General features: G+C 40.1%; 3 protein-coding genes across 3 annotated transcripts; all 3 read right to left on the reverse strand.

Moving 5' to 3' along the window:
• Positions 1 to 9,321: 9,321 nt before the first annotated feature.
• LOC126728355 (uncharacterized) lies at positions 9,322 to 10,389 on the reverse strand. The gene has a single exon (XM_050434196.1). It carries the CDS (start codon positions 10,387 to 10,389, stop codon positions 9,322 to 9,324), a length of 1,068 nt encoding a protein of 355 aa, XP_050290153.1.
• A 959-nt stretch (positions 10,390 to 11,348) lies between these two features.
• Positions 11,349 to 11,954, reverse strand: LOC126728356 (uncharacterized). The gene has a single exon (XM_050434197.1). It carries the CDS (start codon positions 11,952 to 11,954, stop codon positions 11,349 to 11,351), a length of 606 nt encoding a protein of 201 aa, XP_050290154.1.
• Positions 11,955 to 21,983: 10,029 nt separating this feature from the next.
• LOC126728357 (uncharacterized) lies at positions 21,984 to 23,101 on the reverse strand. The gene is made up of 2 exons (XM_050434199.1): positions 22,404 to 23,101; positions 21,984 to 22,302 (listed from the first exon to the last, which is right to left on the reverse strand). The coding sequence occupies exons 1-2, from the start codon at positions 23,099 to 23,101 to the stop codon at positions 21,984 to 21,986; spliced, it is 1,017 nt and encodes a 338-aa protein (XP_050290156.1).
• Between the last annotated feature and the right edge of the window lie 598 nt (positions 23,102 to 23,699).

The following is a 23,699-nucleotide window of genomic DNA, read 5'->3' on the forward strand; positions in this document are numbered from 1 at the left end:
TTCAACAAAGATAGCTAACACAAGAGGACCATATATCCCTATCTTTGGGGTAGCTATTGTTCCTTTCCCAGCCCAATGAAACCGAATCATCAGAATTTTATTCATTACAACAGCTGTAAAATTCTTAATGGCTGCTTGATCAAGCCCTTGGGCATCATTTTCAATATTAAAATCTTTCAATGCCAGTTTTCCCGCAACAAATTAAATCAATCAAATCCTCTACTATAACCTAAAAAGAAAAATAAATGTGAGAGTACCTGGATATAAACATCAAATATCCGCTTCACAAGACTATAAGAAGATCTATTGCTTGTGAACTTCTGTATATACATTAATATGTGAACTTGTGTAATCAAATCCTCTGCAAAGTGAAGTTTCACAGTATAATTTCCATTCGCTAAGCAGCGGGCATAATATGTGATCGAAAGAGGAGATAGTCGTGCACTTGCGTATATTTGGGAATTGCCCATTGTAAGTACGGATTCATTAGTTGCTAAATAATCATTTGAGGTAGCGTCAACATCCCAAAAACATCCAATGCTACTGAATCCCCAATTCTCCACATAATAAAATTTCACTGGACCAGCTACGTCTTCATCCTCTTCATACTCTACATTTGCAACAGTGGTTTTTTCCCACCACAATTTATGTGTAATGAATACCAATCTACATAGAAGTAGCAATACATTAATGACAATCAAATACAAGCAAACACAATAAAACAAAAATGAGTTTGACATCATCTTGTTTATTCATTTATGTTGTAATCTTGCACAAGATGAATTATTTAACAATTTTTTTCTTCATTTTTAAAAATAAAGTACAAGAAGATGGCCCAACAACATAACTCCAGCATATACCTCAATAGATATATAATTCACCTTTTAAACATGAAGATTCATTCAACCACTCATGAAGTCTTCTTAATTAGTGATGTAGATAAAGAGCGTCAGTTTAGTTATCAGAAACCAAAGTGAAAAAGGGGGGAAAATGTCCCTTCTAGAGAAGCTTTTGAACAAATTTCTGACACAATGATGAAAAGCAATTAGTTTCAGAAAACAAGAAAGGTTATTGTTATTTCAACAAGTGTTTTTAGGGTTTATTTACATTAATTACTCTAACACACATAACCATTATTTATATATAAATGTGTGATTAGGATGGAATTACTTCTTTTCGCTTGCCCTATACACTCTTATAACAGTTACAAAGACAGAAAAGTTTGTAAAACTCAAGTAGGCAGACTTACAAAGAGCCTTGGCAAGGTGGTGCAGAGCTCTCTAACAAATTATTGTAAGAAAGATCTATTTGGCTGCACAAAAAACATAATTATCATAATTCAGCATAACTCTGAACAAGAACAAAAAGGTACCTTTTAAGAGTATTTTAATATAAAAAGTTCAATAGAAACAATTTGATATGTACAGAAAATTGTTAAAATAAATCATTTCAATATTCCATAAACAACCTTGAAATATGGCCTTTAGATATTTTAACTACTTTAATTGTCATTCAATGCCTTCGTTCTAGGCTTTCTTCCCTAAATTAGCTTCAAAATTAAGGATTTTGGCTAATTCATGTCGTCCTTAAAGTAGTAGTATTATTGAAAACATGAAACATGTAGTCTAAATTAGCATTCTAAGCTATCTTCCATATTGCACTATTCCTTAAAATACAAATCTGGCTTGTCAATGTTACTGCAAGATCAATTCAAGCTCATTCCACTGAGCTTCTGTAGCTAGCTCGAAATTTATCTATCAGAATGATCTTCCCAAATATCAAATCTTGAAATAAATCACTGTCTAGGCTCCAGAGTAATATATATATATATATATATAACATCATGTTAAATATTAGAAAATATATATATACACCCAGATTATGATATATTCATCTAGAATTTAGGATGAAAACCATACTGGCAACTATCTACAATGATATCTGCCCAAGCTTTATTCATCAATTAAATGCAAAACATCGATTAAATGTCTACATTGTATAAGTGAAATAATACTAAACAGTAATCCACCCTTATAGGTGAAAGAAAAGTTATGTTTTTCTGTTCATTTAAATGGCCTCCGTTTTTCTTGTTCACTGAAATAAAAGCATGTTTACTTTGTATCTTCAAATACCATCCAAATCAAAGGCGTATATACTTATAATAAAGATAACTCAAACATTGCTACCTAAGGAAACACCATGCTCCAATACTTGAGATGCTTTACTTACAACATCTCCAGATTTTTCATTGTCCAAATGTACACAGGGATCTCCCCAGAAATCTTACAGTTTCTCAAAACCCTAAAATACATAATTGAATTATATCAAATTCACCATCATCAAGTCAAACATTTATATCATTTGCCAATGTAAGTACCAAACATACAATCTTACTATGCCTGTCATGTTTCTCAACATAGGAATATCCTGATTTGGCCCATCCATATCACAAATCCTCCAATATAAAGGATGCAAACCATAAGCCAAAACCATTGATTAACATACAAAAACAAACTCATATCATATCAAGCTACTAGATGGATATGAGAAGGCTTATTACTCACAACTGAAGTAAATTATTCAGAAGAGATATATTTGGTGGAATAGGTCCCTCGAGTCCACTTGCATGCATTTCTCTTCAAGAATTTAAATTTGAATAAGAATATATGCTAAATTTAGATTCATCTACCATTAAAACTCAAAGAACTTGAGATATTTTTCAAAAGAACAAAGATCTCACAATCTTGTCAGTTGTTTCCAATTCTGTACAAAATCAGGTATAATTCCTCTGAAGTTGTTATCATTTATCCTACTGCATTGAGCAATAAAATGATTTTTGATCAGGCATAAGTTGATATTTATGCTTTAAAGGAAAATATAAATGGAGGTGGATACTTATTCTTTGAAAAGAGGCAAATATATAAAAAGAGGAGGATATAACAAACTCTCACAAATCTGTTAGGTTTCTCAGCCCAGCAAAAGCCAATGGCAAGTTCCCTGTCAAACTATTGGAGGAGAGCATCCTGCAATTACAACATTGAAGCAATGAACCACTGAAATCCTTCAGAAAAGTGTTTAAAGTGAAAAGAAAATTTAAGAATTATAGAACACCAATATGAAGAACTAAGGCATCTCACAAAGTCTACAAGTTGGTCAAATCCCCAAGCTCAGGAGGAAAAACGCCAGAGAATTGGTTTGCTTCAAGGCACCTCTTTGAAAAGGGGGAAAAACCAAAATTAAAAAACAAAATATAAAGATTACTAAGAGAGCTTAATAGAAAAAAACATGATTAAACCCTCCAAGAGGTCACTATGGAGTGCAGGGATATCAAAACCATTATGTAACAGATAAAGGATGGAAAGTTCCACAGGTTTTGAGGTCATGACAATACATTTAACAAGAAAACTGAAGCCTTTCTACTTCATTTCACAACTTTATCCCACTCATAAAGACTTCAATCACCATAAATGTCCTTTGTCCAAGATATACATGATTGAGTAAACCAAAGTTCAAAACGTACAGGTATGTGAGAGTAGTAATATTTCCCAACTCCTTTGGAATTTCCCCTGATAAGTGATTCACAAGAACAGAGCTGCACATTACTTGCTGGTTAATTTAAGATAAAAGCAAATAAATATCAATTTTATCAATATAATTTTACAAAAGCTCACATAAAAGTTAATTGTGCTGAAGCCCACCCATTCCAGTGGTATTGTTCCGTTGAGATAGTTGTATGCAAAAACACTACATTTAGAGGAAGACTGGTGTAAATTGAAAAGCACTGGAAAAAAAAATGTCTTTAATCAAACCATGTGAATTGTGCTAGAAATTAGTGTTGCAAAATATTACCATCAAACATGTAATTGAAGCATTTCAAAATGATCTTACATTTCTTGGAGGTGAGGAAGTTTGACAAGTTGAGGTGGTAGCATGCAGGAAGACTATAATCCTTTAGCACTCTGTACACATGAGAAATAAAATACTAAGTCTTGGCAACTATTATCATGAAATGTAGATCAATGATAACATGCTAAGAGATTTAAACAGATTGCTAAGTAGCTCAATTGACATTCAAGGTGCCCAATGAGTCAAGTTCAAAGAATGGAAAACCTTTCCTGTAATGTTCTTCAATTTTTGCTGCAAGTAAGCCCAGGCCAAGTTCCCAGGTATTCTGCGTTGATAATAGTATCAAAATCATGTAAGCGCCTTGGTATATAACAAGTATGAAAGTTGAAAAATAAAAGACGCAACATCCACCTTGAAATTTCCTGTTTGACAGTTATTTGAACCTTCTTCCCTTGAGATCTAGCTGTCTTTCCCCCCTTCCACTGAAAGTTATACCTTCGTTGATATGCTTCAACTTGAGCTAAAGCATTTCAATCTCTTCTTCAACCCTTCCAGATCTCTATAAAATATAATAAATGCTTACAGGCAAATACATGCATGTAATATCCATAAATGTTCAGCAGAAATCTGTGCATATACAAAACTAATTTGATGCATACTAAATTAAATTCTTACCATTATCCCAGATATCAAAGGCAATGAAAAGCTTACAAATAAAATAAAATTCTTCCAGATCTACATAGAACATAATAATATGCATACAACACTATAGGCTGGCCTTGCCTCTATCACTCCTAACATTTTACTAGACATTGATACTAAAATTTACACATGTTATTAGGAGTAGAATATTTTTCTGGACTATATATTTCAGCAAGGTCTTATTAGGGGTAAACTAAATGAAATAAGACCTTTATATAAAAGTTCCCATCACTACTGCAATAAGATCTAGTTACTTATCCCTAAACCTTTATAGTTGGTACAAGCATTTCACCTAATAAGACCTTGCTGAAATATATGTTATTAGGAGTAGAATATTTTTCTGGACTATATATTTCAGCAAGGTCTTATTAGGGGTAAACTAAATGAAATAAGACCTTTATATAAAAGTTCCCATCACTACTGCAACAAGATCTAGTAACTTATCCCTAAACCTTTATAGTTGGTACAAGCATTTCACCCAACTAGGTGACAAAATATATGTAACTAGCTACCAGCAAATGACAAAGAATGGCAAGTAAAATATAAGAAACTATTTTCGAGCAAAAAGCAAGGCATCACAAGTGCCTTGCCTTCTGCCAGAAAGAAAATATGGAGCAGGCCATGAAGAAGGTCCATACAGGAGATGTATCAAAAATGATAAAATTACTTCAAAGGTGTGTTGAGAAGGGAAAAGTCACAAGCAGAACGAACTTCTAACATAACTGGAATAGCCAGCATGGAGTTGCGTTCTAAAGAGAACAAACCTTAAATCCAGCACTTATAAATTGGTGCCCGAGTGGTTGGCACTACAAAGTAGGCAGAGGCAGTGGTGGCAAAAGGGAGTCGATGTGTCAGTTAAAAGGTGGTGTACAGGCATATGATAAAGGCAGTAGGGGCCACAGTGGTATGGCTGATAGTATTATGGAGAGTTGAAACTATTAGACTTATGGTTAAGTGATTAAATTCATCATTTCCTAACAGCTTAAACTTTTGGGACAATCAGTAATTTAACATGGTATCAGAGCAGAAGATCCTGAGTTCAATATCTGGCTTTACTCTAACTCCCATTTAAAATGTTAAATTTCCACTTGTTGGGCCTCCACTTATTAAGGGAAAGTTTAGGCTCACAAGTGAGAGGGAGTGTTAGACTTATGGTTAGGTGATTAAATTCACAATTTCCTAATAACTTAAACTTTTAGGACAATCGGTAATTTAACAGAAACATGTAACAATGGTGATGGCGGTGTTGAAACAAACATTTAATAATATATATAATCAATACAGGATGGAAAATAACAAAAATTCCAAATGGGTAATCTTCAAACATGAAAACTATCAAATTTTGATGGGAGAAAGGTTTTGATCTCTAAAATCTATATGATCAGCACACTTTAGATACATTTTCTTTGGCTATTCTAAAAAGTTTTTGAAAAATGTTTCCTTGATTACTACTTCTCTTTTCTCACAATATTTTTCTTACGAAAGATCATATTAATCAATAAACTTCATGTGCCTCAAATTTCAGAGGAGAAACATAGAAAATAAATGAAAAATCTTGTAAAACAATAGGAACATGAAAATTAATTCAAGTCCACAATGAAGATCATGTTTACGTTGTCAATTATGGTAAGACTCTAAAACCCCACAATGAAGAAATATGCCTAATATCAAGATGAAAACACGAAGACAAAGCCCCAAAAGCCACTCTCCGTGTAAACCCCAACAAAACCCAAGACCCATATACATTTTTTTTTTTTTTTTTTGGTTCTCAACTTGAAGATTTCATTAAACTGAAACTGATTTCATACAGATAACATCTTGCTGCACTTGTGCAAAGACAATAGGTGGAGTATCCTCCACCCAAATGATCCTATCTAATACAAACTTGGCATTTCTTGCCAAAATATGAGCTGCAGAATTTGTTTCCCTGCAAATGTGAGACACCTTCCACGCCTCAAAACATCTAAGATCCATTCCTATGCCTTCAATGACGTGTTGGATGCTACTCGGTACTACGCTTTTATCACGAATTGCGTTGACCACAGTTTGCGAATCACTTTCAATGATAATCCTTTTGAGACCAAGATCCCACGCAAGTTGAACCCCATCTTCCATAGCCTTTGCTTCTATCTCTAATGCACCCAGAGGCATGTCCCATCTTTTACTCATTGCTCCCATAATTTGTCCCTCATCGTTCCTAATCACCACCCCGCTTCCGCAGCACCCAATCTCCCTGAACACCGCACCATCTGTGTTAATCTTATACCAATCCTGTCTAGGAGGAGCCCAGGGACGTGTGGTCTTAGGGAGCTGCCACAGCTGAGGTTGATTTTCTTCCTTAATTTCAGTAACATACTCAGCCACAGCCCGGATCAAAACCCTATTACCTTTACATTTCCCCTCATGAATAACCGTATTTCTATTATTCCATATGCTCCACGCCGTCACAGCAAACATGGTCTAGTCAACCTGCGGGTGTGAACTCAAAATCTCCCATACTATATCTACAAAGTCATTTATAGGATCTTGCAGCCATGGGAGCTTAATTTTAGTTCCACTCCACACAGCCTTTGCATATTGGCAGCCCCACAAGATATGACCCGATGTCTCCCTTAGTCCACACAGTACACAGCAGTCACCACTTCCAACACCCCAAGCCATAAGCCGATCCTTGGTAGGGAGAATGTTTTTGCACGCTCTCCACATAAAATGCTTTATTTTACTTGGGCAAGTCAGCTGCCAAATAAGCTTCCATATGGACCTCATCTTAGAACTATCTGAGCTGCTACCAATATCAGTACGAGTATTCCTTTCTTTCAGCCATTTTTGTGCAACCACATTTGCACTCTTAACGGTAAACTTTCCATGAGAGGTCCAAGCCCATATAATTGAATCTTTTGGCAGTCTCAAACTAAGTGGGATTCCTAGCACGGCTTCAGCTTCATGAGGGAGAAAAGTGCTTCTCACCTTGGTAATATTCTAGCTTCTCCTATCAACATCAATCAGGTCCGAGACTTGCACTGCTTCTTGCTGGGGCTGTCTTGGGCTGAAGACTTTGAAGGATTCTGGTCTTGGGATCCACTGATCATCCCATATATTTGCTCTTTGACCATTACCTATATTCCACCGATACCCCTTCCTTATAGCCTCCTTTGCTGCCATAATGCTCCGCCAAGCATAAGAAGGTCTTCGGCCCAATTGAGCTTGAAGGAAAGAGTCCTTTGCAAAGTACTTCGCCTTATAAACTCTATGCACCAAGGAATTCGGGTTGTTCAGAATTCTCCATCCTTGCTTGGCTAGGAGGGCCAAATTGAAAGCCTTAAGGTCCCGAAATCCCATACCCCCCTCTGCCTTCGGTGTGCATAGTTTCTCCCACGATATCCAAGCCATTTTTCTTTCCTTTTCCTTCTGCCCCCACCAAAAATTACCCATCAAAGAATTCAGATCCTTACACAAAGAATCTAGCAGCTTGAAGACACTCATTGTGTATGTAGGTGTGGCTTGAGCAACGACTTTGATAAGGACTTCTCGACCTGCGTTGGATAACAGTTTACCCTTCCATCCTGCGATTTTCCTTCCCACTTGATCTTTAATCCGGTTAAAAGCTTTTCTTTTCCCCCTTCCAACTAGTGGTGGCAAACCTAGATACTTTTCATGATGTTTAACAATCTCCGCACCAAACTTTTGCTTAACTTGGTCCTGAACATCCCTCCTCGTGTTCTTGCTAAAATATAAGGAAGTTTTTTCCTTATTAAGCTTTTGGCCCGAAACCCTCTCATAATCCTCCAATACCTTCATCACTCTATCACACTCCAACATCGAAGCTCTACAGAAGATTAAACTGTCATCTGTAAATAACAAGTGTGAAATATTCAACGCCCCTCTGCTCACTGCCACCCCTTTGATTTTCCCATCTCTCACCTCTTTTTTCAACATTGCCGACAACCCCTTAGCACACAATAAAAATAAATACGGTGAAATAGGATCCCCTTGCCTCAATCCTCTTGAAGGAACAATTTTACCTTTTGGCTCCCAATTTATCAAAACCGAATATGACACCGTGCTAACACACATCATCATAAGCTCAATCCACTTCTCATGAAACCTCAATCTCCTCATAATGGCTTCAAGATAAGACCATTCGACCCTATCATAGGCCTTACTCATGTCGAGCTTCACCACCATTAGCGCTTCTTTACATTTTCTTCCCTGATCGATACAATGCATCGTCTCAAATGCGACAAGCACATTATCTGTTATTGATCTGCCAGGCACAAAGGCACTTTGAGATTCATCAATCACCTCCCTTAGGATTCTTTTCAACCTATTCGCCAAAACTTTAGAAATGGTTTTATACACTACATTACATAAACTTGTAGGCCTAAATTCAGTGATTCTTTGAGGGGAAACAACCTTCGGAATAAGACAAATAAAGGTTTCATTAAGTTCACAGGGCAGCACACCAGAATTTAATACTTCCAGTACACAACTAATAACGTCAGGGCCAACAACATCCCAAAATTGATGGAAGAATAAGGGAGACATACCGTCGGGGCCTGGCGCCTTAGTAGGATGCATCTGCTTCAGCGCTTTCCAAACCTCAGCAGCCTTGAACTCTGCCAGTAACTCCTTGTTCATATCGGCCGTGACCCTAGGGGATATTGCATCCAAACTTTCTGCAAAGTTGGAAGGAAGGTCCGACTTGAAGATATTAGCAAAGTATTCTAAAATTATGGACTCAATACCCTGTTGATCATCTATCCACTCCCCATTCTAATTTTGCAGCCCCTCAATCCGGTTTTTCCTTCTCCGTTGGCTAGCTGTTGCATGAAAAAATTTTGTGTTTCGATCTCCCCACTTCAGCCACAATGCCCTAGACCTCTGCTTCCACATAATTTCCTCTCGTAACAGGACCTCATTGATTTCCTTCTTCAAACACTTTATATCCTCAACTTTGTCAACCATTCCATCAATGGCTTCAAATTGTTGAAGTTGGTTTCTTTTCATCTTCAAGGTATTGTTCACATTCCCGAAGACCTTCCAGTTCCACCTACGAAGGTGTTCTTGGCAGTTTTTCAATCGGTCTGTGATTCTAAAATCCGGATCCCTTCTCAAAGGATCCCATGCTTCCTCAATCACCTCTCTGCACCCAGGTTCCCTAGTCCACATCCCTTCGAAGAAAAACCTCTTTCTTACTAGTTTGTGGGATTGTCTCCGGTTTAAATACAAAGTTAACAAACAATGATCAGAAATAGACATTGAAAAGTGATGTACACTTGCCTCAGAGAAGCGTTGGACCCAGCTCTCACTAGCCACCATTCTATCCAACCGGAGTTTTGTTCTCTGCCCTCCCTCCCTTCCATTGCACCAAGTGAATCTTTGGCCCACAAACCCCAAATCAAAGAGACCACAACTGCTCAAGCACTCCCTGAAATCCTTCATTTGACCTGCATCTCTTTCCGGTCCTCTAAGCTTTTCATCAGACTGGGAAATTTCATTGAAATCCCCAAGCACTACCCACGGCAAATCACTTTGTTTTTTCAGAACTTCCATCAGTTGCCAAGAAATAAATCTTTTGGCTGCATCGGGTTGCCCATAAAAACCGGTAGCCCACCAAGGAGCAACTGAGGATCTTTTGTGTATCTCGACATCGATTTGTGAATTGGAACAACTCTTAAACCTCACATCCATACCCTCTCTCCACAACATAGCCAGCCCACCACTTTGACCATCACTAGGAACCGTAATACCCTGAGTGTAGTCTAATTTATTTTGAATACCTTTGATTCTACTTATACCAGCCTTCGTTTCCAACAAGAAAACCAGCAGGGGTTTTTTCATACTCACCTCGTCGGTGAGTGTCCAAACTGCCAAGGACGACCCTAGTCCCCGGCAGTTCCAGGCTATGATATTTATGTGGCTTGGCGGTGCTGCACCGCAGCCACCGCCACATCGCCAACCATTTGTTCCTCTCCATTCTTCTTTTTGCTCTGTCCCGTACTCCCTCTTCTGCGTTTCAGATCACTTATGTTAGGATCTAATTCCTGAAGTGGAGTTGGGCCAACACGTTTTCTATTAATTGGGTCTCCTTTAATCTGGACTGCCTTATTGTGAACTTCCCGTGCAAGCCTTTTCCAATGCCTACTAGTTAGACCTAAGGTTTCTGAAATCCAGCCCTTATTTTCATCAAAACACATGGCTAATGGGCCCAATTCCTTACACTCAAGCATTGGCCCCGCATCATTTAAATTGAACACAAGGTTTGGCACCTGACTTGAGGCTTTCACTTCCAGAGCCTCGTGATTATGAGTTGTCTTCATTTGCTTGTCTTCCATCACATCCGGCTTGACCACAGGCTTTTCAACACTTGACTTCCCCAATTTAGCTTCCTTCTCCTCAAGCTTTCCCATCACCTTTTTAACCTTACCATTCTCATGCAAGTTTTCTGACATGGGCATAGGTTGAGCTAGACCCTCCATACTTTGTGTAGGATAGCTGTCTTCCTGGCTTAACTTCTCGTGCACGTTACTTCCACCGCCCCCCGATGTTTCCTTTACCATGTGTATCAACTCCGCCGGCTTCGTCGTAGCTTCCCCTGTTACCCCAGATCGTTGAACCTCTCCACCACCATAGCTTTGTTTATTCAGCTCCCTTCCACCCCACTGGATTGGTTCACCCCTTAGCCAAGCCCCATATTGAAGCTAGTTACCTTCCTTCGAAATTCTTTGATCCTGATCATCAGAGCAGTCCTTAAGGGCATGATTTAGAAGCCCACACCTGTAGCAGAAGTTGGGTAACCTCTAGTACTTGAAGTTAACCCATTTTACTTCACCTCCTTCAATGGTAATCTTCCTCCCTCGCACCAGCCGCCTTGTAACATCGATGCGCACATGAACCCGCAAACATCTACTCCATTGCACACTTGAGTCTGGCACATCCACCTCCAGCACTGCCCCTAAGCTTAAACCAATAACCCACCCTGTTTCTCTCGTTCTGCTTTTCAAAGGAAGATTATAAATCTGAACCCAGAAGGGAACCCATTTTAAATCTAATTCCTTTGGGGTTAACTCCCTTTCAAATTCTTGGATTATAACTAGTTGCTTCTCGTAACTCCAGGGACACATATCTAGCACTTTCTTTTTGTCTTTCACATCTCCAAACTCTACCAGAAAAACTTCCTCATCTACTTCAGATATTTGGACCCCCTTATTGGGTTTCCATAGCATTCTCAGATTTTTCCTCAGAGCATCCAGATTTATACTTGTCTGAGTCCAAATCTTCATTAGAGCACAACACTTTCCCACCGCTTTTGCTGCTTTCGTACTAGTACTGTCTAGATTTATTCTAGTATCTTCCTCCTCCGTGAACTTTAGTTTTTTCCACAACTCTTCCAGTTCCTCTGCCATTGCTAACTCTTTCAACTGAGCTTTTCCTCCAACACTCAGAAACCTAAACTTGCACCACTAAAAGTAAATGGGGACAAAAGAAAACCCCACTATCACTACCTCACCCACTCGGAGGTTACTCCACTTCTTGCAAGAACTGCAAGACACTCAACTACTACTATGCACCAAAGCGCGAGAGCACTCGCTGGCCTGACCCATATACATTTGAAAGGATATTCCACACCAATTAGAATAAAAAACCAAGAAAGGTATTCAAAATTATCCAAAATTTCAAAGTCTAAAGCATATGAAAGCACAAAAAAATCCCATTAGTCTAACATAGGCATCATCGGCCATCGGCGGCATGGAAACCCCCCTCACCAGAGAAAATCTTCAAACCCTTTTCTTCTTCATCACCGTCAGATTTTTTCTCAGTAGTCAGCAAAAAAAAAATTTTTAATTAAGAATATTAAGCATTTCAAAATTGAAAACCCGTTTGAAGAGAGAGAGGATCAGATTTTCTGGGGAAAATCTTTGGACCCGTCCGTTTCTTGAATTGAATCTGTCTATTTTTGTGGAAAAGGAAACCACTTTCTTATGGGAAAATTTTCTGCTTTTGAAGATGGGTTGGGTTATCTAGGAAAGTGTGAGAAAAAAGTGAGAATTTTTTCAGAGAGAAAAGTGAAGAAAGGAAAGTGAGAGAGAAAAATTGAAAATACTAGCCGTTGCACGTGTTCTTTATATAAACCCAAATTTTTTTTTTTTTTTGAGAAGGATATAACCCAAAATGAAATGCTGATTTTCCACACCAAAAAAAAAAAAAATACTGATTTTCAATTTTTTTTTTTGAATAAAAAACCAGTGTTTTTTTTTTTACCCCTTTCTTCTTTGTTCTTTCAAAATACCAATTGATGGAAAGAACCATTTAAAATTTCTTTTGAAAAGTAATGAAAATAATTCATTAAAGAATATATGTTCTTATGTTTTAAAAAATTAAATGGGTTGGTTTTTTTTTTTTTTTTTGGGTAGGGGTTGGTTTATTTGTTTGTGTGGTTTTTCTCTCAATGATATTATCATTTAGCCCAAAATAAGAAAAAGGTATTTTCATTTTTGTGTCTCAAAATCTTATATTTTTTATTGGTATTTTAAATTTTAATATTACTTTTTATTCTTATATTTCCCTCTATTTTAAGTTGTATGAAGAATAATTAGTAGTAAAGCCATTTTGCTTGGGATTATAAATCCATATTATGTTATTATATGTGTAACATATAAATTATCAATTTACAAATATAAAATCACTTAATTATAATGCTATAGTTACAAACATTGTGTTCAAATACCTTTAAAAATCATTTCTATCATTTAAACAAGAGAAAGGCTTCCATACATTCATTTGAATTGTCAATATCAATATGGATCTGTTTTAACAAGGTCACTTTTAGTTTTCGTAATAGTTAGGTCACAAAGTTTTTTATTTCACTCTAGGAACCAAATTCAAAATTTTATATTAAAATAACAATATAGAAAAATATACATATTCAAAATTTTATGAGCCAACATTAGAAAAAACATGATTTGAACTTGTTTATAAATGATCATACCTAATTTAATCTTTGTTTATTGTTAGGTTGATTTGTCCGAAAAGTGAGTGAGTTCTAGTTAGTTTTAAGTTACAAAATTTATCGTTATTGGTAACTCTAAATATCAAATTAACCAAAATTAGAATTATAAAAAAATCGGGGTTTTAAAAGTTTGTGTCAATATTAGAAAAAAAAAAAAAAAAAAAAAAAAAAAAAAAAAAAAAAAAAAAAAAAAAAACCAAATTTGATACACACTAATCTCATCACACGCGTTTTTTTTTTTTTTTTTTTTTTTTTTGGGTTTAGTGTTATAATGTTTAAAAGTGAGATAAAGATAATGTCATAAATTTTTAGAATCTTTCTCTATATGATTTTTAAAAAAATTATTTGTACGTGGGTTGACCCACTTATTACACATTTTTTATTGTGCCGTGTTTGTGTACATGTAATTTGAATTGTTGAGAGAGAGAGAGAGAGAGTTATAAAACCTCCATGTATCTATCTAGTTTGAAACCCTAAATGGGCTCAATTGGAAATGCCTAGAGTTGTTAATGCCAATTGAACTATAAAACTCTTGACATCGACAAATAAAGACTAATATCAAAGATTTGAAATATGCTAAATAACATATGGAATATATTAACATCTCCCTTGAAACTTATAGAGGGTGGAGGAAGCTATCTTGAGTTAAAGGTGAGCAATTCAATTGAAGTAAATGGGCTCAATTGGAAATGCCTAGAGTTGTTAATGCCAATTGAACTATAAAACTCTTGACATCGACAAATAAAGACTAATATCAAAGATTTGAAATGTGCTAAATAACATATGGAATATATTAACATCTCCCTTGAAACTTATAGAGGGTGGAGGAAGCTATCTTGAGTTAAAGGTGAGCAATTCAATTGAAGATGAAATGACAAAGATGTCATGATGGATAAGACATGGAATCGTTGAAGAGTACAAGGAGTATGGAATTGTTGAAGGAGAAAGTACTTTATACGTCCAAGATGTGTCACTTAATAAGTTAAACAAAAATATTGTTTCAAGACTCATCGTAAATGTTAAGAGCCTCATAACTCAACCGGTTACTACCTCTTGATGTTCTCAATAAATAAAAATTTAGGGTTTAAATTCACTTAACCCATTATAAGTTATAGCTATCAAATGGATTAAAAAAAAAAAGTCTTCATAGACAGTCTTAATCACAATTAAGATTGTCAAATAAAATTTTTTGATTATATAACTTGCAAAATATAATAAATTATGTTTAATTTTTGAATGTCAATTATATATACGCACTATGAATTTGCCCTTTTGGTTGATTAACAAATCTAATTCATCTTGCGTGAAGTTAATAGTGATGAAGTGTAAACTCGTCAGTCGAAATAGGCAAATGGAACTCCCCGTCAGCACCAGTGTATCCTCAAAAAAGGGTCACCGGTATGGTGCCTGCCACAACGCCTCCGATGCCAAAGTTAGAACAATAAAGCAATTTGTCAAACTAGAAAGTAATAGGTATTTTCTTAGAGTATTGGTATGTGTGTACCTTGTGCTGCCAATGTAAGAGCTTTATATATGTGATCTTGATTGCTAGCCATTAGGGTGTTAATGCCTCTCTTTAGTAACGCCTCCAGCCCAATTATGGGGCTTTTATTAGGCTCCAACAGTCTGTTTTGCTGGTTTCGTAACTGCCCAGGTTACTTGCTGGCATCATTGAACGGCTTTCCTTCCCTCATCAGTGATGGCTGCTCGTTGCCAGGGATGACCTCGTCACTAGGTTGACTTCGTCAAGGTAATGCGTTCTCGTCACTCCCATCAGTTGCCCCCCTAGGTTCTGTGGTCGTCAGTGACGTGTCATGAGGGCCACAGAAGGTGAAAGGTTTTTTTCTGAGTTGTTTGTGACGCTTGGGGTTTTGTTTCGAATTTAATGCATGATGGCGGCGCGGTATGAAACGTCGCCACGTGGCACGTGCTAATTGAAGGCATTGATGGCATGACCCTTGGGTTTCCCGCTACTTTTCAGTTTCCTTGGATTTTTGGTTTCAAAAACTTTTCTTTTTCCTTCACTCTGATTTTTCTTTCTTTTCCTGCTCCGAGTGTTTGTCTCTCTTGCTTGTTTCTGCAATTATTCCGATTCTGCTCCGGCGACTTCGACCTTGCTCCGGCGATGAATTTTTCCGACCTCGACTGTTCCGCTTTTCAAGGTACGCTACTCCTTCGATTTCTTTCAAATCCTTTTTCTTAATGGTCCCCTTATAAATTCCTGATTTTTCCTTTGTCTTTTGCTTTTGTTGTTTTTGTGTTTGATATGTGGGCATTTAGGATTGGGTACCCCTTTTCATGGTTAGTTCTTCTGAGGTTTGGGTAGCTTGCCCCTCAGTTTCTTTCTTTTTTGCTTGCTTAGGGGCGGCTTTGGGTGTTTCCGGGGACTTTTTTCCTTTGATTGGGGACTATCTTTTTAAAGGTTGTGGGTTGAGTGTAGTTCTAGGGGAACTGTCTCCAATTTTAGGCCAGTCACTGGCTTGGTTTGAGGGAGAGACGAGGAGGATGTTGGAGGTGAGATCCAATGAACTAGACACTGGGTTGTCGTCTAGCGGCGGCCCGGCTGAGGGTGATACGGCCGTTTCCACCCCTCGTCAGGTTAGGGCTTTTTACGCTCTTAACGAGGAGTGTGGGCTGGATGCTGACACCGTGGCTAGGTTCAAGGATAGGTTCCAGTTTCCTGCGCGAGTCCGCGTTCGTCGGCCTGGTCCTGAGGATCGAGCCTGCCACTTCTTTCCTGGTGAAGTATGCTTCTACGAGGCTGCTTTCACTTCTGGGCTTAGGCTACTCATCCATCCTCTGGTGATGGAGCTCTTGGGTCATTTTGGCATTGCCCCTGGGCAACTCATGCCTAACTCCTAGAGGATAGTTATCAACTGTATGGAGATTTGGCTGGCTGCCAACAAAGATATGATCAAAGTGTGTGAGCTCGTCCACCTTTACCGTTTAAAGGAATCGAAAGAGTATGGGTATTATGAACTAGTCCCTTGGAGGAGGAGGACTAGAATCATTAAAGGTGTAGCCTTGTCATTCAGGTACTGGAAATCACGTTTCTTTTTCATGTCCAGGGATGATTTTGAGACCCCTTCTAGCGAGGCTTGGGGTGATATCCCAAGGTTACTTCGTCGGTGGGGAACCCCAAACTTAGGTGCGTCCACGTTCCTCCTCGTCTGTTTATTTTCGTTTTGCATATTTGGTCGTCACTAACCACTTGTTCACTTTTTTTGCAGTTAAAAGACGCCCCAAACTGAAAAGCAAGTACCAGGGTCGTGTTCAGAAGGCAATAGAATACGTAGAGTCGATTGAGAGTTAGGACGATCTCCTTGACCCACGGACGCTTGCTTTCTACTGCTTAGGGCCAGACCCATCTCCTTACGTTTTGCGTAGGATCAACATCGAGGAGAAGAAGAGTAAGTGTTTACCTTCTCAATACTGATCTTCACTTGTGTACTTTGAGTTTCTTAGTTTCTCTCTCTCTCTCTCTCTCTTTTTTTTTTTTAATTTTTAGAGATGACGACCAGATTCAACAAAGATATGTACGCCAAGATGAGGTCCAAGAAGGACGAACCCTTGGCGAACATTGGTAAAAAGGGAGTTCGCATCACCGGGAAGGGTCCGTCCGTCCTCCCCTCTGCAGATGCCACTCCCATCGTCTCGGGAGTTGAGAATCTACGGATGGCTTCGCCGGCCACTTCAGTTGAGGAGATCCCCACCCCGTCATCAAAATGGCAGAGACTATCAGCTAAAAAGAAGGAGAAGGAGAGAGTGGGTTCGTTTGTCTGGGACGACGAAGGTGTGGCCGTGGAGCGGGCACATAACATTGTGAAGGTTGAGGACCTTAAGGTCTTTTCTGGAGTGCCTCTCAATGTGGTTGCAAGCCAGCATGTTCATAAGATCGTGCAGGTAAGGCCACTTATGCATTTTCCTTGGTTTCTTTTCACCCAAATTTTCCCACCCCTTCTTTTTACTGACGCACTTAATTTACTTTGTCAGGTGTTGGGGGAGAGCCTTCACCTTGCTTCTGAGTGTCTCACTCAAGAGGCTAAGGTGGCTTCTTTGGCGTCCAGGATAGAGGCTTTGAAGAAGGAGAACTCCACGCTAAAGAAGGACCTCATAGAGTCGATGGACGAGGCTGCCACTTTGAAGGAGAAAGTCAAGGCTTTGAATTCCGACCTTAGGGTCAAGCGTCAGCTGAACCTGGAGAAGGACGACCAGCTACAGGTGGCAAAATAGAAGCTAAAGACGATCGCTGCTAGGTCCGTCGAGGCCTTCCAGCAAACTGAGGAGTACTCCACAGTGCTCTTCAACTGGTACTTCAAGGGATTCGAGCTCCTACGCAGGTACCTCGTCAAGCATCCTACTGGGGTTGATCTGCCGAATTTGGATCTAGAAGTGGTGGATCAAGAGATGGCTGCTGACGAAGCTGCTCAGTCATCGGCACCTGAAGGTGACGCCTCTGTTGCTGATGACGCCCCTATGGCTGATGATGCTCCCGCTGCTGCTGACGATCCCGTTACTGACGCTCCTGACACCCGAACTTGATACTTAGGAAAATTCATCTGTTATGTATGCCCGTTATGTTTTGGGCTTTTTGGTGATGTATATATATATATTTTTTTTTAATCTATTTTCAGAACAATGTCTCTTGGCCCTTTGTTTTATGGGTCTGTAGGAAGAACAAAGACAATTGCCTGCTGTTTTTGGGCTTTTTATGATTTTGTACTTACCCGTTTTTATAGCTATGCTTGTGCTTATGACTATGCATGTGTTTGTGATGTTTAAGTTCGTCCATACCTTGTACTTAGCATAAATTTCTTAGCTGTGTCAGTGATGTGTTCGTCACTCTTTATCCTTAATGAAGGTTCTTGTCCTTCTTTTTCTCTTTATCCTTTTTTTTGCGGATTCGTCAATATCCTGAGTTCGTCAAAGTGGGACTTTGCCATTTGCGTAGGCTTAAGGGTTTTGTCTTCGTCACCGGCTTGTTCTAGGGATACTTGCTTCTTTTATGTCTTCGTTAGTGACTTACATCCGTCAAAGCGAAATCTTATCACTTGGCCATTTTTTTTTTTTGGTGACTTACATCCACTTAAGGAATCTCGTCAATTCAGGCTTTGTTAGTGATTTACATCCGTCTTGGCAGAATTTTATCACTTAGCTTTTATATGCTTTGTACCTGTTATAAGGGTCTTCAGTAACTTACATCCGTCAAGGCAGAATCTTGTTACTTTAGTTCGCTTTATACCCGTTGGGGTAGTCGTTAGTAACTTACATCCGTCAAGGTGGAATCTTGTTACTTTAGTTTGCCTTATACCCGTTCGAGTTGTCGTCAGTAACTTACATCCGTCAAGGCGGAATCTTGTTACTTTAGTTTGTCTTATGATTGACTAGACCTGTTTGCACAAAGACACCAGAGGAATAATTTTTTCATTAAATTCAAGAATGACTGCATTCGTCTATTACATCTACTGGTGGTACTTTTTTAAATGTTCAATGTTCCATGGTCGAGGGAGCTTTTGTTCGTCCATGGTTTCCAGGTGGTAACTTCCTTGTCTTGAGTAATGAATGACTTGGTAAGGTCCTTCCCACGTAGGACCCAGCTTTCCCTAGGTTGGGTCTTTAGTTGCTGTGGTGGTCTTGCGTAGGACGAGGTCTCCTATGTCCAGTCGTCTGAGTTTAACCCTCTTATTGTAGTACTCGGCCATCTTTTTCTGATACTTCGTCATCTTGCTGGATGCGTTGTCTCTTACTTCGTCCAGACAGTCCAGGCTGAGTCGTAGTTCATCGTCATTGATCCCTTCGTTGAACGTTCCTCGTCTGATGCTCGTTACCCCCACTTCGACTGGGATTACTGCTTCTGTGCCATAGGTAAGCCTGAAGGGGGTTTCTCCTGTCGGGGTTCTGGCTGTGGTTCTGTAAGCCCATAGGACATTTGGTAATTCTTCTAGCCAGGCACCCTTCGCATCATCCAGCCTGGTTTTGATAATCTTGAGTAACGTCCGGTTCGTCACTTCTGTCTGCCCGTTTGCCTGAGGATGCCCTGGGGAAGAGAACTGATTCTTGATCCCAAGGTTTGAACAAAATTCTCTGAAGCCTTGGCTATCGAACTGCCTCTCATTATCTGATATGATCGTCGAGGGAATTCCGAACCTGCAGATTATATTCTTCCACACAGCTCCGAATTCGAGCCTCAGTGATTGTTGCTAGAGCCTCTACTTTAACCCATTTCGTGAAATAATCAATAGCAACAAGTAGGAACTTTACCTGACCTTTACCTTAGGGTAGCGGGCTGACGATGTCAATTCCCCACTGTGCAAATGGCCATGGGGAAGCTATAGTCGTCAATCTCTCTACTGGAAGCCGTTGCACATTCCCGTATCGCTGGCATTTGTCGCACCTCTTGACGATCTCAGTAGCATCTACCTGCATGGTTGGCCAAAAATATCCTGCTCGTACTACCTTGTTCACCAGGGATCTGGAGCCAACGTGGTCGCCACCAATTCCTCCGTGGATTTCTTCCAGGATGTATCTAGCTTCTTCCTCGTCGACACACTTCAAGTAAGGCATAAAGAAGCCTCTCTTGTATAAGGTTTCATTAAGGATCATGAACCTAGCCGCCCACTTCTTAATCTTTTTAGCTTCTTCTGTGTTCTGAGGGAGGCGCCCGTCCTAGAGGTAGGATATTAGGGGTGTCATCCAGCTGTCTGTGCTCTGAATGGTGAATGTTGCAATTTCTTCAATACTAGGGTGTTTCTGGACCTCCATTGCCAAATCTGTGCTAATTTCCCCTTCTTCTGATGACGCTAACTTCGATACTTCGTCAGCTCCCATATTTTGACTTCTTGAGATCTGCACGAACTCCACTATATCGAACTCCTAAGTTAGATGTTTCGTCAGCTTGAGGTATTTCTGCATCCTTTCTTCCTTTGCTTCGTACTCTCCCCTAATCTGCCTGATCACTAGTTTTGAATCACTTTGGATCAACAAGTTTTTAGCACCAAGTGCCCTTCCAAGCCTCAGTCCCGTCAGTATTCCCTCGTATTCAACTTCGTTATTGGTGGCTGGGAATTTTAGTTGGACCCCATATTTCAGCACTTCTCCGCCAGGGGTGGTTATGACGACCCTTACTCCCCCCTTCCTCTGGGCTGACAAACCATCAGTTTGTATTGTCCATCTATCTACCTCGTCGGTAATCTTGTCTTTGTCTGGAAGAGTGAACTCTGCGATTAAGTCTGCCAGAGCTTGTGCCTTGATCGCTATTCTGGGATGGTACTTGATGTCAAATTGACTAAGTTCAATTGCCCACTGGACCATTCTTCCTGCTGCTTCAGGCTTGTTCATTGATTTCTTGATTCGTTGGTCCGTCATTACAAGAATGGGATTTGCCTGGAAATATTGCCTTAGCTTGCGCGAGGCTACTATTAATGCAAACGCGATCTTTTCAATCCTTGGGTACCTGGACTCAGCTCCTTGGAAGGCTTGGCTGACGTAGTAAATCGGGAGCTGCTTCTTGCCCTCTTCTCTGATCAGGGCTGCACTTACTACTGAGGCTGATACTGCCAGGTATAAGTACAGGTTTTCCCCTTCTTTGGACGGCCTTAAGAGAGGTGGACTGCTCAGGTAACGCTTTAGTTCTTGGAGCGCCGCTTCGCACTCGTTGGTCCAGGCAAAAGCCTGTTTCAAAGTCTTGAAAAAGGGCAGGCATTTGTCTGTAGCCCTGGAGACGAACCTGTTTAAAGCCGCTATCCTTCCTGTGAGTTTTTGAACATCCTTGACGATTTTGGGTGAGGCCAAGTCGATGATGGCTCGCACTTTCTCTGGGTTGGCTTCTATTTCTCTCTAGGACACCATGAATCCCAGGAACTTTCCCGAGGCTACCCCAAAAACACACTTACTTGGATTCAACCTCATCTGGTGTTTTTTAAGAGTCGCAAACATTTCCTTCAAGTCGTCCAGATGTGTGAGCTCTTCTTTGCTCTTGACGAGCATATCGTCCATGTACACTTCCATGTTCCTACCAATCTGTTAACTGAACATTTTGTTCACCAACCTCTGGTACATAGCTCCAGCATGAGAAGGCATTCATGAATGTCAGTAACTTGTACCCGGTTGTGAAATCCACGAGCTGGTCTATTCTTGGTAGAGGGAAGCTGTCTTTTGGGCATGCCTTGTTCAGGTCAGTAAAGTCTACACACATCCTCCATTTCTCGTTTGCTTTCTTCACCAGGACGACGTTTGCGAGTCATTCAGGATAATACACCTCCCGGATGAATCCAGCCGTCAGTAGTTTGGTAACTTCCTCTGCAACTACCTGATTTCGTTCTAGGGCGAAGGTTCTTCGTCGTTGCTGGACGGGTTTCCGTTCTAGGTCCACATTCAGCTTATGCTGGATAACTTCTGGAGATATGCCCAGCATGTTCTCGTGGCTTCATGCGAAGACATCTAGATTCTCTTTAAGAAACCTTATGAGTCTTGTTCTCATCTCGGGGCTCAACGTCGTTCCTATCTTGGTCGTCTTGTTCGCTTCTCCTTCTACCAATTCCACTGTCTCCAAGGCTTCTATCCTGTCTTCTTCCTTTTCGTCAATCATCCATGTATAGTTCTCCTTCCCAGCCAGGATGGCTTGATAGCATTCTCTTGCCAGGACTTGATCTCCTTTCACTTCACCGACGCCATCATCTGTTGGGAATTTCACCTTCAAATAGTAGGTTGACGTCGCCGCCTTCCACTTGTTGAGTGTGGGTCTCCTAATGATGACATTGTAGGATGAGAGACAATCTACCACCAAGAAGTCTACTTGTCGGGTCAACTGTACTGGGTAGGCCCCTGTCGTCACCGTCAATGTCACTGTGCCCCTGGGTAGACCCTGTCTCCGCTGAAGCTGACGAGTGGAGAGTCAAAATGGCGCAGTCTTTTCGGATCTAGTCTCAGCTGCTGGAAGGCTGGGAGGTAGATGATGTCTGCGGAGCTTCCATTATCGACGAGGATCTTTTTGGTATTGAACCCTTCTATATTCAGCATTATGACCAAGGGATCGTTGTGTGGCTGCTTCACTCCCATGGCGTTTCTTTCACTGAAGGACATGTCTTGGTATGTTCGTCGGTGCTTGGACGGAGGTACGACGTGGACGCTATTAACCTGTCTCTGGTATGCTTTTTTGAGTGATTTAAACGATCCTCCTGAAAACGGTCCTCCTATAATCGTGTTTATCTCCCCGATCACCTTGTGTGGAGGCTGGGATGGACGGTCGTCATCCCGGGAGAAGGATTCATGCTGGACTTTATTGTCGTCCCTGAACTTGCTATATTCTCCTTTCTTCACATATTTCTGTAACTTCCCTTTTCGTATTAACTCCTCTATTTGCTCCTTTAGGTCTCTGCAATCCTCCGTGTTGTGGCCGTGATCTTTGTGGAACCGGTAGTACTTGTTCTTGTCACGAACATTAGGGGATGAGTGCAATGGTCTGAACCATTTGAGATAATACTCGTCCTTGATCTGCGTGAAAATTTTGTCAACAAGCATAACCAAAGGAGTAAATCTTACCATCCGAGGATTTTTATCATCTTTCCTCCTGTTCCCGTCATTGTTCCGACGGTTTGGTCAATCTCTCTTCTGCCCCCTACGGTCGTCTTCCCTCTTGGCCTTGTCTCCTGGCTTCTCGGCATCCTTTATGGCAGCTAAAGCATCTTCAGCATTCATGTACTTCTGTACCTTCAAGAGCATTTCTGTCATCGTCTTTGGGGGGGTTCTTTGCGAGGGAGGCCACGAGGTCTCTGGACCTCAACCCCGCCTTGAAGGTCGTCAGCTGCACCTTATCATCGACTTCGTCCACCTCCAGAGTCTCCCGGGTGAATCGTTTGACATACGACCTCAGAGTTTCCTTCTCTCCCTGTCTTATGGTGAGTAAGTAGTCTACCGGCCTCTTTGGGCGTTGCCCCCCTATGAAATGGCGCAAGAAGGCACTACTTAATTGATCGAAGTTGTCTATGGACAAGTTCGGCAACTTCGTAAACCATTCTCTTGCAGCTCCTTTGAGAGTCGTTGGGAAGGAACGACACAGTATCTCGTCAGGTGGTTGTTGAAGACCTAGAGTCGTCTTAAAGGTATTAAGATGATCCTGAGGGTCTTTTAGTCCGTCGAATGG

Source organism: Quercus robur, chromosome 5, assembly GCF_932294415.1.
Source record: "Quercus robur chromosome 5, dhQueRobu3.1, whole genome shotgun sequence".
Lineage (NCBI taxonomy): Eukaryota > Viridiplantae > Streptophyta > Magnoliopsida > Fagales > Fagaceae > Quercus > Quercus robur.